Here is a 16181-nt window from a genome sequence, read left to right as displayed (position 1 = left end):
TGACTTTCTGGTCCTACTGGCTTTATTTAAGATCATCTTCTCTCACTCCTTTTATATGAGAATGGCTCTGTCCCAGGCAGTTTATGGGGACTTAAGCTTTTATTTACTGTAGTTGGAGGCTCCTGTAAGCTGGGGCTTTGACAATATTTCACATTTATTTATCTGAGCCAGAGCTTAGGATCAGGTGGCAGCTAAGTCACTTAAGGTTATTCAAATGCATTGAAAATGTTGCTTAATAATTCAGAACCAGTTTTCTCTGTTTAGAGTATTAAGATTTTTTAAATCCTTCTAATTAGCCAATTCCAACAGCAGTTTAAGTAGACAAGGAAAATTATTGTCATTCCCTATGTCTCTGCAGCAGAACTGACTGAGGCAAGGGCCAAAGAGAGTCCAGAGTCTGGGGGACCTGCTGGGGTGATCTGCTAATGGTATCACTGACACGCTGTGCCTGCTGTGGGAGCGAGGCTGGGGAAAGAGGTCTGGGAAAGCAGCTCCTCTTGACTGCCTTTCTTTGGACTGGTGGAGGCTCTAGGGAGGAGTGGGGAGCCTCTACTCAGTCATTCAGTTGGTCACTCTTTCAGCAGACATTTATTGAATTCACACGGTTTCCAGTAGTAGACTAGGCCCTGGGGATAGATAGCCAGTGAGACCTTATTATATGCCCTCAGAATTCAACCTGATTGGAGAGGCAGACTCATAGACAGACAATTGCAGAATGACCTGAGAGGCACAACAGGCAGATGACTCAGTGTGAGACTGGAGCTGGTCCTTTGAGCTAGATCTTCCAGAAGTGGGTTGCCTTGCCTGGTCAAAGTATAGGAGTGCTGTTTTAGCAAAGGATAGGTTGGCATTGCCAGTGTCTACATTTCAGTTTAAACACTGACCTTGAGTCTGCCAGCAGACCTTGGCAGCTGCTTTGTCTGGGGAGCCCAAGGTGGAACAAAGGTATTAGTGCAGCAGAGGTGGATTGACAGCATGCAGGGCAGTGGGATAGGTACATGAGGGAGAGACCAGAATGAACATATATGGCTCCTGTGTTCCAGGAGCTCATGGCCCCATGAATGGAAGAAGATACCACTTATGATTAACTCGGCAACAAGGAATAGGAGAAGGAGATTAATTTAGGTTCTGTCACTTAGGCCTAGTTTTGTGGATCAAGTATCATTTGAGCTGAGCCTTGAAGGATATATAAGTTTTCACCAGGTGGAATTGGGGAAGAAGGACAGTCCAGTAAAGGAAACAATGTGAGCAAAGGTTCAGGAAGGAAAAGCACCAGACATATTTGGGGAATAGCAAACTGCTGTAAATGGCTGGAGCATAAGGTCTGTGAGGGGATAGTATTTAGAGAAAGAATGTAGGAGCCAAACCACCACCACCCTTTCAAAAAGTTTAGGCCCAGATATCATTTATTTGATGTCTTTTTTCACAAGAAAATAGAATAAATGTCTATTTTGCCATTTAACTCTTAAAACGTTATTAATAAAGGTTTACTCTGTATTTTTCAGTATTCCATGATGTACATTCTCTGGTTTGATCATTTATTCAGCAAGCATTTATTGAGAGCATATAATGCACCAGGTCCTTTGCTGGAAGCTGGAAATACAGAAACAGGAAACACACAGTTTCTATCTTTAAGTTGCTCAGTCTTATCCAGGAAACATTCGCATACAGTACAGTAGAAGACAAGCTGTCTTGATGCTCATAGCAGGCGTATAAGGTGGTGTATCTGATGCAACATCCTTATTTAACAGACAAGGAAACTCAGAGGAAGAAAAGTGACTTGTCCATTATCACACAGGTAGTCAGAAGCAGTATACTAGAGTTAGGAGCCAGATTTGCGGTTCCCTTCTTTCCTCTTCTACTCTGAGCCCTGACATATCTCCAGCCACCTTCAAGTATCACTTCCTTAGCATCTTCTCTCCTAAATACTTCTGTTTCTCATCATGGTACTTTTGCTTAAATCCAGGAGAGAGTTTGCAAGTTTCTGGTAAAAATTTGGTATTGTACAGGTGCCTGCTGGACCAACCTTCAAAGAAAACACCTGCTCTGTTCATGATTCTTGCCTTCCAGTTTCATAAGCTTTTGGGCAGATGAAATGTAATATCAAAATAGCTCAGAGAGAGCCTTAGTAACATTTAAGATATTGAATGTGCTGCATCTGGTAACTAGAAAATTTAATGATCTCCCGCTGTTTTGGTAATTGGATAAGTAAATACATCAGAATAAATCACACCGGCAAGTCTTTTGTATGTCGTTAGGGACTCAACTCTTTTAACTCCTGTTCAAAGCTCCAGCTCTTGAGCAGTGTTTGCATGCAGAGTTACGCACGCACGTACGTACCAGCTCACATGGCCTTGAGTATTAAAATGCATTCAAAATGCTCCCTTTCTCCCTAGCCACTCTGCCTAAAGAGCACATCTAGCACGCCACTCCAGCTCTCTCTGAAACCAGGGAGAAAAGTTTTTTCAGAAGTTTAAATTAAACCTGATAAGACATTCGAGCCCTTCATGATCTATCTCAAGCTGTTTTTCCAGCCATGTCGTCCATCAGAGGTGTGCCATGAGCCTCACCAGAAGCACCACCCATTTACAAATTGGGAAAATGAGGCCAAAGCAAGAGGGGACCATCCTGTTGCAGTTAGGAATCCTGTAAGAATTTTAAGTAGGAGAGAGACAGGATCAGATATTTTTTCAACTCGCTCTCTCCCTCCTCCTCCCTCCCTCGCGCTCCCCTTCTCTCTCTCCCTCTTTCCCTCCCTCCCTGTCTCTCTCCCTCCCTCCCTGTGTCTCTCCCTCCCTCCCTGTCTCTCTCTCTCTCTTTCTCTCTCTCTGTCTCTCTCGACAGTGTGAAGGAGAGACCCAGAGTGAAATGGTCTATTGGAGTCTATTAGGTGTTGAGTGATGTTGCCACCACCTTACAGATGAGAAATTTGAGTCTTCTGGAGGTTAAATGACTTGCTCAAGAGCGTACGTGCAGAACTAGGATTCAAAACCCGCCAGTGCTTTGTCTTCCTGTCTCCTGAATTAGCACTGAACCAGTGCCTAGGGATGAAACTCTGGGGCAAACAGTGATCAGGGTTTCTCAAAAGATTTTTAAGCTGAGGTAACCATTCTAAACCTAACCAGTTAACAAGTTTCTCTCCAAACACAGTGGTTAGTGTTCTGGACCAATCTTTTGTCAGAGGCATCCTAGGAACCTTTTATATACGGACCTGGCTACCTTCCATGATATCAGTCTCAGCCTCTGAAAGTGAGGCCTATCCCCTAGATCAGTGCTTCCCAGGCTTTTTCAGATCACTGCACACGTTGAAAATATTTGTGTGCCTCATTGGGGGAACCATACTAGGTTGCTCAAGGTCAGAAGCAACCCAACCCTGAGGATTCTGGCTGCCCTGGGGCATGAGGAGGCCAGCATCTTGGCACCCCTGTAACCTGGCACACTGCTGGGGCTAATGTGCATTAGATTTCTCCTGCCACACTACAGAATCCTCATTTGTGAATTGGCCTCTCCCCCATGTATTAAGCTTTCAGGGACAGTGAGCTTGCAAACTGCTCTGTAAAGCAAGACTTTTATTTACTTGAAATCATTCTTCTAGAGCCCAAGAGGGACTAATTTTAGGAACTGGCTTCCCAGGATGAGGATGCATGCCTGTTCTTATTCTTTTTGTGCTCTTTATTCTTTTATTCTTTTTATGTGCACTCTTCTCCTGTTGGATCTTCTCCTATTTCTAGACTAAAGAGGCTTTCCCCTCCCCACCCCACCCTACCCCTCTTGGTAGAAGCCCCTCTATTCCCTCTGGGCCTTCTCCACTAAGGTTGTTGTTTAATAGTATAGTGACCAAAGCCACCATCAGGGATACCAGTGCAAACAGAGGGTCACCTCTTTTGTTTGGTGTTCAGGGTCTCCCTGACAATGTACCAAGTTTGAGGCCATTTTGACATTAGTAGCACTTTAGAGTTGGTGTCCTCATTAAACAGCCTGTCTAAAGGCACAGGCTGGGTATGAAGAATCCAGATTTGGCCCCAGATCTGTCATGAATACTGACTAGCCTTGGGTAAGTTCTTTCCACTCGCTGGGGTTTTCTTTCCCCATCAGTTACAGAGATGACCTCTGAAGACCCTTCCAGCTCTAACAGTCACTAGGTCTGTGATAACTGAGGGGCTAGATGAGTGAAATTTGCCCAAATGCCTGAGGTAGTAATATACTCTGTTATGAGGAGATATGTGCTTCAGTTACATGAAGGGGACAGTCCTTCCAGGTAAGAGACTTAGAATAAATAGGCCAGTGTGTGACCACAGTACTAAAATTATCTATGTGGTGGTTAAGAACACAGACTTTGGAGCCAGACCTAGTTTTAAATCCTTGCTCTGCCACTTCCTGCCTGTGCAATTTTAGACAGGTTATATAATCTCTCTGAGCTGCTATTTCTCATTTTAAAGTACCTCCCTCGTGGGGTTGTGTAGTGCTTATAAAGCAGTTAGCACCTAGCAAGCTCCCAATAAATGTTAACTGTTAGCATTATTATAATGTGATAAAACAAAGAACAGATAGGGCAGCCTACAGGATAGAATTTCCATCCCTTTGTCACCTTAGTCTTCTCTCCCTTTGTTCTTCCTTTAACTTTTCGTTCATTTTCCCTTCTCACCTAAAAAAAAAATCAAGCAAGGAAAATGTCCTCTAGGTACCCTATGCTATACAGCCACAGAAGCCCACCCAACCTTAATCTCTAGCACCCCAGTTGTTCTACTACAGTTCAATAAATGGAAAGAGAAGCATCTGTCACTGTTTCCTGGAAACCCTCGCCCCAGTGCTACTTCTTTCCTGTGGTCCAATGAGACATATTGGTCCAGAAACTACACAGGAAGCTGGGATGGAAACAAGCCATAGAGTGGTCTCAAAGTGGGACCTTTCTAGGTTAGAAGTTCCTTTTGGGGTTGCACTACCACATGCAGCAAATGTAGAGAAGTTGCTAGAAGTTGCAACTGGCATTGTTGTGGTTGATGACGATGATGATGATGATGATAATGATTAACGATCCCTTATGTTTGCAAAAGACTTCACAGTTACCAAAGCCTTTTCACACCCTGATCAGCACATGACCAGCAGATCAGCTCTTAAGTTCTCCCTCTGATACTTTGTGGGTGTAACTGCCCTCTTCAGGGATTCCCAGCTCATCAAAAGGTGTTTAAAGAAAATGGACAATTAGCTATTAGGCCCAAGCTGACAGTAACAAAAGATAGCCTGTGTTCCTGTGGGGAACAACAAAGCCCCTCACAACAGGGACCTGAGCCATGACACAGCTGCAGAGTGCCTGCTTTCATTACACCCAAGGGAAAGCCAGTCAGTCACATTAACTGTCCTCTGTTTAGAAGTAGGATCAGAGGTTAAGAGGCAACAAAGGGCAATGCATCAGATACAGGCTGGAAGCTCACAAACCTAGGTACGAATTCTGGCCTTCTTTTTCCTAGCTATGTAATCTTAAGCAAGTCCCTTAACCAGAGAATTCATCTATAAAATGGGAATAATAGGAACACTTATCTCATAAGATTGTTGTGACCATTTAATTAGATAATATACAGAACAACTAGTATGGGGCCTGACACATAAAATGCCAAATAAATGGTAACTTTTTTGATAGTGATGACATGAATAATTATTTTTTTAATGTGATATTTAATAGTCATGCTTTTTCTAATAGAGTAACTAACAGAATAGGTTTCTCATAGCATACCAAAAAGATCAGTTGTTCTTGCAAGTTCAAAGTAAATGCTAATTTTGAACAAAACCAAAAGCAGATATATTCAGCTTCACTATAATCTGGAAACTTACATATGCGGCCTTTGTGCTGCCTCATAGAGTACAAGGAAGTCAGGATTTGAAGTGAGAAGACCTGGGTTCAAATGTGAGCTCCACCAATTTCTAGTTATATGACGGTGTATAAGTAATGTTCCTATTTGAGCTTTGGTGTTCTCATCTGTAAAAATGAGGATAAATTAGTCCAGTCTCTTAGGATAGCTCTGAGGTTTAGGTAATATATGTGAAAGTGCTTTGAGAGCTGTAAAACAATAGTCATTATTATTATGCATGCATTCTTTAGAAGGAAGCACGTTCATTTTGTGTTCAAATAACTTGGTTTTAAAGAAGCATCTCTTTAAGAATAAGCTTTGTTGTGGCTTATGTTACAGGTGGGAAATGCATTTTAGAACTGATTTATGTCCTGTCTGGGTGACTCACTCATCTTCTAATCATGGCTGAATAGACTTTGGGAAAAAAGAGCTGTGACCCTTGTATCAAGTTACATCAAATCATAATTGTTAAGCACTTGCTTAGTGCTGTGGCGGTATTTGGGGTTTTAAGGGCCATTAAATAATACCCTTTCACTTAACTAGTTCAAGACTAATTGGAAGACATAAGGCCAATTGAAAGATAGACATAAGACTCAGGTAGGATAAAAATATCACTTTTGTTACTGAAAAAGTTGATTATAGATTGTAGTTTGGGATCTGCAGCCAAAGGGCTTGCTGATAGATTCTTTGCCCCTACATTAGAGACTTGCCTATCCAGTCCTTGGCACAGCTGGACACTGCAGGCCCATGTACCTTGTAGCAGAAGAACAGATTGGCCCCAGAAAAGGGAGAGGAAGGGGCTGAGCTCAGATTCTTCTCTCACACTCACCAAGCAGATAGCCCTCTTCTCACCTGTGTGAGAGATAGAGCGAGCATCCAAGAATCCCTCCATGGGAAAGCATGAGTGTGAAGTAAATGCTTCATGGGTTATACAAGCTTTATCTTATTGAATCCTCACAACTCTGGATGGCAAAAAAATGTCTCAATTTTTTAAATGAAGAAACAATGAACCAGAAAGTTAAGTAACTTACCCAAGGTCATCAGATAGTTAGGAGGTTAGGGCAATGGGAATCCAACCCAAGTCTCCCTCCCTAGACCACATTTCAACCATTCCAGCCATTGAGGAGCTCACACCGTACAGGTGACATCTACTAAGACATAAAGAAGGCATTGAATCATAATAGCTTCCATATGTCAGGCTCTGTGATGGCTATTTTAATCTCTACAACTCTTTAACCCAGTGGAGAAGGAAGCTGGAGCTCTAAGCATCTTACTGACGTGGCTAAGAGCTGAAATTTGAGCCCAAGTGTTTCTATTTCCAAAGCCCAACTGCAGTCCAGTTGACTCCATTGAATCACTAACGCCCACATTTTTAAAAACGCAGAAATTAAAGCTTAGAGAAGACAAGTGTTTTGTCCAAAGTTGTACCACTAGAGCCAGAACTGGAACCCATACGTTCTGGCCCTTTACATCCTTGACAACATTAGACAGTGTACAGCCTTGGCGATTGGTATAGAGGACTGGGGAGGAGGGAGAGCTTGCTGAGGGCTGAGATGTGAGGGAGGGCTTTCAGAAGGAGATGGTCCATAACTGAAAGGGGGGATTTCCTCATACTCAGGGAAGTTTTTTTATGGTGTGTCTGTGTGGTCTGTCTGTCTGTGTCTGATGTAGAGAATGGGACTTGGTTGTCCTTCACATCAGTGGGGGGAGAAGAAGTAGAAGGGGCTTGAGTGAGATTCTAGTGTTTGCTCTCTGGGTGGGCTACAAAAGGCTTGTAAGTTTTCTGCCAGTGTAGCAAAGGGTTGCTCCTGGGGTCAGCCTGTACAGGGCTCCTGTTCGCAGTGCTGCCAGCAAAGAGTCCAGAAAGTGGTTGTTGTTGGTCACCAGAGGGGAGCAGGCAAATACTAGAGGAAATCTGAGAAAAGAGCTTTTCTCCCCTTGAAGATGCCAGAATTTTCTGAAATGCGAATTTTACTCTAAAAACAAGAATACGTTTTGAGAAACTGTTGGTGGTTTATTGCTTCCCAGTTTCACACACTGAACCTGAGGGCTGTAACTCATGGAGTGAGAGAGAACCCTAATAGGCCACCTGTGGGAGGTAGGGGAGTTACAATGGAAATTATAAGGAAACAAGACAGAAGGCTTGGGTTCTGCTTCTGCTTCTGCCACTTATGATGTGTGATCGTAGGCAAGCCCAATCTCTAGGTCAGGTTTCCGAATCTACAGAGCGGGGCTGATTCCCAAGGCATGATTTCCAAGTACTACTGTGGTGTGTTTCCCCCATAAGCTGTTAAAATACATTGGGAACCTTAAAAAAATTCAACCTACCATGTTTTTTTAAAGACTAATCTTTTAGAACAGTTTTAGGTTCATAGCAAAATTGAGCAGAAAGTACAGAGATTTCCCATATACACCCTGCCCCCACATATGCACAGCCTCCCCCATTATCAGCATTCCCCACCAGAGTGGTACATTTGTTACTTTCGATGAACCTACATTGACATTATAATCACCCAAAGTCCATAGTTTACAGTAGGGTTTACTCTTGGTGGTGTACATTCTGTGGGTATGACATATAGCTATTACTGTAGTATCATACAGAGTATTTCCACTGCCCTAAAAATCCTCTGTGCTCTGCCTATTCATCCCTCTCCCCCTAACCCCTGGCAACTAGTGATCTTTATACTGTCTCCATAGTTTTGCCTTTTCCAGAATGTCATATAGTTGGGATCATACAGTATTTAGCCTTTTCAACTTGCCTTCCTTCACTTAGTAATATGCATTTAAGAGTCCTCCATGTCTTTTCATGGCTTTATCAGACTCTTTTCTTTTTAGCAGTGAATAATATTCCCTTGTCTGGATGTACCACAGTTTATTTATCCATTTACCTACTGAAGGACATCTTGGTTGCTTTCAGGTTTTGGCAATTGTGAATAAAGGTGCTGTAAACATCTGTGTGCAGGTTTTTGTGTGGACATAGGTTTTCAGCTGCTTTAGGTAAATACCAAGGAGTGCGATTACTGGATTGTATAGTAAGAATATGGTTAGTTTTATAAGAAACCACCAAACTGTCTTCCAGAGTGGCTATGCCACTTTGCATTCCCACCAGCAAGGAATGAGAGTTCATGTTGCTCCATATCCTCTCCAGCATTTGGTGTTGTCAGTATTCTGGATTTGGGCCATTCTGAGAGGTGTGCAGTAGTATCTCATTGTTGTTTTAATTTGCATTTCCCTGATGACATATGATGTGGAACATCTTTTCATATGCTTATTTGCCATCTGTATATCTTCTTTGGTGAGATGTCTTTAAGATCTTTGGCTTGTTTTTTTATTGGGTTGTTCATTTTCTTATTGTTGAGTTTTAAGAGTTCTTTGTATATTTTGGATAATAGTTCTTTATCAGATGTGCCTTTTGCAAATATTTTCCCCCCGTCTGTGGCTTGTCTTATTCTCTTGACAGTGTCTTTTGCAGAGCAGAAGTTTTTAATTTTAATGAAGTCCAGCTTATCAATTATTTCTTTCATGGATTGTGCCTTTGGAAGGCACAATCCAAAAAGTCATTGCCACACCCAAGGTCATCCAGATTTTCTCCTATGTTATCTTCTAGGAATTTTATACTTTTGTGGTTTACATTTAAGTCTATGATCTATTTTGAGTTAATTTTTGTGAAGGGTGTAAGGTCTGCATCTAGATTTGTGTTTTTGCATATGGATGTTCAATTGTTCCAGCACCATTTGCTGAACCTAGCATTTTTTCTAAATGTTAAAAACTAGATCCAGACTTTCCTGTATTCAATTGTAAAATAAAGGCATTACCTTAGCAAAATTAAATAAAATAAAAAGGATTGATAATAATACCTACCCTACATGATTGTGAATTAATGTTTGTGTAAATATCTTGCAAACTATAAGATACTATGCATATATTGCTGCTACTGTTATTTTTAGTATTAGTCAGCTCCTGCCCTCAAGTAACTCCCAGCCTAATAGTAGTATTATATTTATGTTCAGGTATTTAAAAAAAAAAAAAAAAGTAAGACGCAGAATGGTATGGCTAGAAAGAACCCCAAAACAGAAATCAGAAACTCTGGGGTAGAGTACCGCATCTGTGCCTTATGAACTATGAGACCTGGGCCAAGTCGCTTAACCTCTCTGAGCCTCAAGTTGCCCACCTGTGAAATGAAGGAGGTGGACTATTGGGCATTTCAGGAGCTTGCCCACCCTCATATTCTGGGACTCACTCACTGGGGCCTCGGATAAGAATCTGTCACATTGATTCACATTTTTCTCAGCATGTTATACTTTTTTAGAAAAGGAACCAGGAAAAGTAATAGAAATAAGATGTATATGAAAGTTCAAACTGCTGAGAAAATTAATCCAGAAAAGAATAGATCTGTCTGGCAGAAAACGTCCAATTTTTGCTAACATAAACATGTTTCACAAAGCCAATTTGCTAAAACATTAATTTAATGAGAAAATATATCCATTCAAGTGTCCTACGTATAATGAATAAAATGTCAAGATGGTTGACTTTCCTTTTCTAACATACACAGACCATACTTCTTATCTGAGAATATTCACCCTCCTCCAAGGAGTCCCAAAGGATGGGTTTCTCTGTTGATTTAGAGAGTCAATAATTCAGTAAAGTCCCAAGTAAATGGCAGAACACAAGCTCAGATTGGGTTTTTGTATTCGTATTTTATAAACATTTCAGGATTTTTTTCCTGACCCTTGACCTTTTGCCTTTCTTAAAGTGAACATCTTATATCCTGGAAGCTTGGTTAGAAATAACCTCAGGGTCATCTCCTCCAGCCTCTTTTTCTTTGTGGATCCTACTACTCTTAGCAACACCTCTGGCAGAATAGTCTAGTAGTTAAACATACAGATTCCAAAGGTAGACTGCCTTGATTCACATACTGGCTCTGCCCTTAATAACTTTGAGACCTTGGGCAAGTTACTTAATCTGCACCGTGACTCAGTTTCTTCATCTGTAAAATGGGAATAATAATTGTACCTACCTCAGAGGGTTATTATGAAAATTAAATTATTTTATAAATATAAAGTGCTTGGAATATGCCTGGTACAAAATAAATCATCATCTTCTTCAAATAAGCTTTTATATGAATGCTTCTAGGGACAGTAGAGAGTGTACTCACTTCTCCCCTCCCTACCCCTCCATTTCTCCAAGGCAGCCCATTGATTTGTTGGCTGGAAGCTCTCTGGTTATCATGAGCTTTGGAGTCAGACAGACTTGAGTTTGAAATCTTATTCTGCCTGCAGCCTTGGGCAAGATAACCCGTGGTATCTTCAACTATAAAATGGCAGCAATAATACCTACTTCACTTAGCTGTTTTGAGGACTAGTTAAGGTGCTATGTATAAAGTACTTAGCATGGTTCCAGCTCCATGGCAGGCACTCAATAAATTATAGTTGCTGCTATGATGATGAAAAAGAAGAAAATAAAGAACAGAAGGAGGAGAAAGAAAGGTAAAAGAAAGCAACAGTAGTAGCCACACCGGCAGCTGCTGCTCTATTAGAAAGTTCTTTCTGAGCAGCTGAGTTCTGCTTCCCTGCAATTTTACCTCACCAGTCCCAGCTCTACCCACTGGAGCTGCACAGGACACATCTACTCTGTCTACTTGTCAGCCCTTCAGATATTCAAAGAGGGCTGACAGAGCCCCCTTCCTGCCCCTATAGCAGCACCATACCACCACTTCTCAGTGTTGTCTCTCCAGGGAGACATCTCCCATTCTTCAGCTGTTTCTCAGAGAACATGGTTTTTAGGCTCCTCCTTACTAGGAGTTCCCTCTTGGCATGCCCCACATCCTTCCTGAATGAGGCGCAGAGCATTGCAGGATGGTTTCACAACATGGCCACTCTCCTGCTGGGGAGAAGCATGGTGTCCTATTTACCCCTAGGTTCCCCACAGTCTCTTTGCCCACACTAGGCAAATGAGAATGGAAACAGATTATCCTTGTTCACTTTGAAATTTCTGTCTGCAGTGACCTTCAGGGAAAAAAAATTGCTTGTCATCTGGGGCACCAGAGGGAGCAGCCCCAACACAGCCTTGTCTGCTGTGAAGCAGTCCATTGGTGGCACAGCCCCACTGAAGCTATAAAAGGGGGTCTCCAGATATTGAGGCATTACCCTATCAGGGAAAAGGGAGAACTTCTACTGGGCAGTGGGTTAGAAATAAGAAGAGCAACCTGGTGCAGACCTGGGCTCCAAGACGCTTTGAGGAAGAGTTTCAGCTTTGAGGTTAAACAGACCAGGGCCCCTACCCAACGCAGCACTCCAGCCAGTAATGGCTACCACTGACTGAGCTCTTACTGGCTTGGGCGCTGTACCAGAGGCTTCACCACCGTTATTCTGTTTAACCATCACAACAACCTATAAAGGAGAAACTGTGATTACTCCCACCTTACACATGGGAAAACTGAGGCTCTCTGGTTGTATAAGTTATTTAAGGTCATATAGGTAGTAAGCAAGAGAGTTAGGATTTGAATCTAAGTTTGCTTCACTTTTTTTTTTTTTGTGAGGAAGATTAGCCCTGAGCTAACATCTGTTGCCAATCCTCCTCTTTTTGCTGAGGAAGATAGGCCCTGAGCTAACATCCATGCCCATCTTCCTCTGCTTTATATGGGACGCCACCACAGCAAGGCTTGACAAGCGGTGCGTCAGTCTGTGCCTGGGATCCGAACCTGCGAACCCTGGGCCCCCAAAAGGGAGCACGTGAACTTAACCGCTTCGCCACTGGGCCGGCCCCTATTTCACTTTTTTCACTATTGTGCTGTGTAGACGGACTCTTACTTTCCATGTGGCCTTAAACAAGTAGCAATCACTTTGAGTCTCAATTTTGTCATCTCCACCTACCTTGCGTGGTTGTTATAAGGGATTAAATAGAATAACATTTTTAAAGTACCTGGCATGTAAGAGGTGTTCAAGAAATTTTAGTTTCCTCGTTCTTAAGTCCCAGCTCTCCCACTTAAAGTGACTGAGAAAATCACTTAACTTTTCCTGAACACAGTTTTCTCATGTGAAAACTGGTTGTGTTTTCTAAACCTCTAACCTTGCATGTTGACAACTCAGGCAGGGTATATGCACAGCTCTGGCACTATTATGATTATGGTTTCTCCCAGAAAAAATCAAATTTCCAGTTATAAAATTAATGTTATGGCTATGTAATGTACAGCATAGGGAATAATATAGTCAATAATATTGTAATAACTTTGTATGGTGACAGATGGTAACTAGACTTATCGTGGTGATCATTTCGTAATGTTTATAAATATCGAATCACTACGATATACACCTGAAACTAACAGGCTATTATATGTCAATTATACTTCAATTAAAAAACATCATATTTACAAACCACAAATAACAAAGTAGAAGATGCTGGAAGAGCTCTGGCGTGTTAATTAAGAACAATAGCGGAAGCAGCTGGGCAGAAAATGCCAACGAGTCAGAAGCAGAGGCAGCATAGCTCTGTTTGTTGACAGAAGCCAGTGCAGTATTGTACGTTAATTGGGGAAGTGGGTAAACATTTGCCAGCAGCTTGCCCCCCAGTGCATTGGAAGACAGACTGGCAGGCTGGGCCCTCCCCACCGCCTTGCCTGCCCATCTGCCCAGAACCCAAGAGATACCAGTAGAGCGGCTTTGCTCTAGGTTCCTTATAAGCAGAGAGGATTCTGGAGGCGGATGTGTCTCCTTAATGACCCTCCTGGGCATACCAGGTTTCCATTGGGATACAGTCGAAGATAGTGTTCTTCCTTCAGCTTGCCAGCCTGCCTGTGATACTTAGCCCTCCCCGGGCCTCGACTCCCCCTCGGCTAGGAGAAGACAGTGGAGCCATCTCATTAGGTGTGGCTTGAGATGAGCAGAGGACAAGATTGCCTGCCTCAGGTGCTGTAGTCTCTGCCCATGGGCCCAGAGCTTCCGTATCTAACAGAGTAGACTGCTCAGCCTCCCATCACACGCTCAGAGCTGCCCATTCATCTGTGTGTCCGTCCGTCCTTACAGTCACTCACATGCACAGCAGCCATCATGGAATACCTGCTCTGTGCCAGACACTGTGCTAATTATATATTTTTTCTCATTTAATCCTCACATCACTCCTGCAAGCTTGATACTAACTCCAAAGCCGTAAAGCTAATAATAGCCAACACAGCTGTGATTTAAAGCAGAATCTTTCTGGTTCCAAAGTCCATTGTCCTTTCCACTAAACCAGTATTTTTCAATTTTTTAAAATTCTTGTTCCTTTTGATAAACAGGAAAATTTTGTTTCTTTCTCTCACTCTCAGATTCAGAAGTCTTCCACATCCCATCCCTGCCCCTGGCCTAGGAGGTCATAAAAGTTAAATAAATTAGGTAATTTAGGATCCCTATATGATTACCATGTCTCAGCTGAGCCAAGATTTTGTCTAGCTTTACTCTCTATGGTTTATATTATGAAATAATGATTTTTATTTCTAAAATACAAAGTCATATTACGACATTAACTCATTTTTTCAAACTAAATATCCCCACCACCACCACCACCACCACCACCAAGGAGATTGTGCTGTGTCTCGCGGGGGAGCCTCTCCCCAGCAGAGGAGATACCGTCTTTGGGCATGGTGGAGTGGGCGTTCTGCAGTGTGCTACTGGTAGGGTTAGTAGGAACATCAGCCCCAAAGGCTTCGCTCTTTTCCCACCAAGCAGGAAAGGCCCTCCCTGTAGTCAGGAGTTAACCAAGCAGAAGTCCCCAGGAATGCCTGTCATTGTTTAACCCGAACCCTTTCCTAAGAGGCCTCCTGTTCTCTTGGCCAAGCTGAGCTGTGCAGGAGGCGAGGGACCTCCACCTGCCCAAAAGAGGTCCAGTCTCCTGAACCTATGCCTTGAGATCAAATGCTAGTTCTTCCACAAAACTCTGAGACTTGACTTCTCTGAGCCCTGGTTTCCTCAGTTATAAAATGGGAATAACAACACCTACATTACAAGGTTATTTTGAGGATCAAATAAGATAATAGATGTGAAAATGCTCATGCCAGCACATAGTAGGCTCAAAATCAATGCATACGGGCTGGCCCGGTAGCGTAGCGGTTAAGTTCGCCTGCTCTGCTGCGGTGGCCGAGGGTTCGCAGGGTCAGATCCTGGGCACGTGCTCATCAAGCCATGCTGTGGCAGCATCCCACATAGAAAAGAGAGGAAGATTGGCACAGAGGTTAACTCAGAGCCAATCTTCCTCACCAAAAAAATAAATAAATAAATCAGTGTGCATGGATGGGATCTGAATGCCACGTGGAAAAAATAGTGTTTGTTCCACTCTTTTAAATATGTGTTTTCTTTCTTTTTAGGTAACCCAGCTGGACCCAAATAAATCGTTATTGGAGGTAAAGTTGTTCCCTCAAGAAACCCTTTTCCTTGAAGCGAAAGAGTAAACACAGCCCAGCAGTGGACCCAGCCCTTCCTTGACAAGCCAGAGGCCTGCGTCAAGAGAAAGGCTCCTCACCAACCCACCTACACGCTCGTCTCACTCAATTCAGTGTCACACTTCTGCCTCTTGCAAGATTGCTGGAAAAAAGTAATAATAAACATAGCTACTTAAAATTTCCCATCCACGAGTATATGTTCCCAACCCTCATTATTGAGAATTACAACTCTGCCACCCTCCCCTACCCCCTTCACCTCGCCCTTGTTCACTGACTTATGCACTGTTCACGTGGGAGTGATCACAAAGTAGAATTGTTACCTCTCCAGTGCCCTTTTTGTCCCCACAGTGTCTAGGACAGTTCTGTCTGTCCTATGACACCAGGATGCTGTGTATTTGATATGTCTCATTGAGCCAGGGCTCATACACCTCTGCCTTTTTATCTTCATGACTGGATTTCTACTTTGTCACCTAATTTTAAGAGGCAGGGGGAAAAAAGTCAAATGGAACTTCTTGGCATGGAGATTAAACGTTATTGTAGGAAAAAAAGCATATCATTTTTGTTGGTACTTTCTGACTTCTTTACTAAGATACAAGGTTGGGTTTGAGGACTGCATTTGACATACATGCAGGATATTTACTGCTGCTGCCTTGAGTCTCCAGGTTCCATCTAGGAGGTATTTGCTGTTCCATTACAGTGTGGGAAACTGTTGAAGTGCACGATGTGAATGTTGAGATAGTGTGAAGAGGACCAGTACCAGGACTTCGCTATCTGGCCCCGCTGCAGGAAGCTGCTGTTAGGTTTGCATTTGGGCGGTTAGAACCTCACAGACACCAGCTCCCAGGTTGCTGGTCCATCAATGTACACTGAACACAATTCTCTCCTGTTTTTCTGTCCTTCTCCATCACACGTTTGGACCTTGT

The 16181-nt window shown here is 42.7% G+C and overlaps 1 protein-coding gene across 3 annotated transcripts in view; it reads left to right on the top strand.

Moving 5' to 3' along the window:
• Window positions 1-15809, top strand: part of FAF1 (Fas associated factor 1) — a 493835-nt gene extending 478026 nt beyond the window's left edge. For all 3 annotated transcript variants that reach the window (XM_058552367.1, XM_058552369.1, XM_058552370.1), the window contains one exon: window positions 15184-15809. In XM_058552367.1, coding sequence (XP_058408350.1) covers window positions 15184-15267 — 84 coding nt within the window. In that variant the 3' untranslated portion in view covers window positions 15268-15809. The remainder of the gene's footprint in view (window positions 1-15183) is intronic.
• The last annotated feature ends 372 nt before the right edge of the window (window positions 15810-16181 follow it).

This window comes from Diceros bicornis, chromosome 13 (assembly GCF_020826845.1).
Source record: "Diceros bicornis minor isolate mBicDic1 chromosome 13, mDicBic1.mat.cur, whole genome shotgun sequence".
NCBI lineage: Eukaryota > Metazoa > Chordata > Mammalia > Perissodactyla > Rhinocerotidae > Diceros > Diceros bicornis.
The sequence above is the reverse complement of the archived record's forward strand: the minus strand, read 5'-3'. Positions and strand labels throughout refer to the sequence as shown.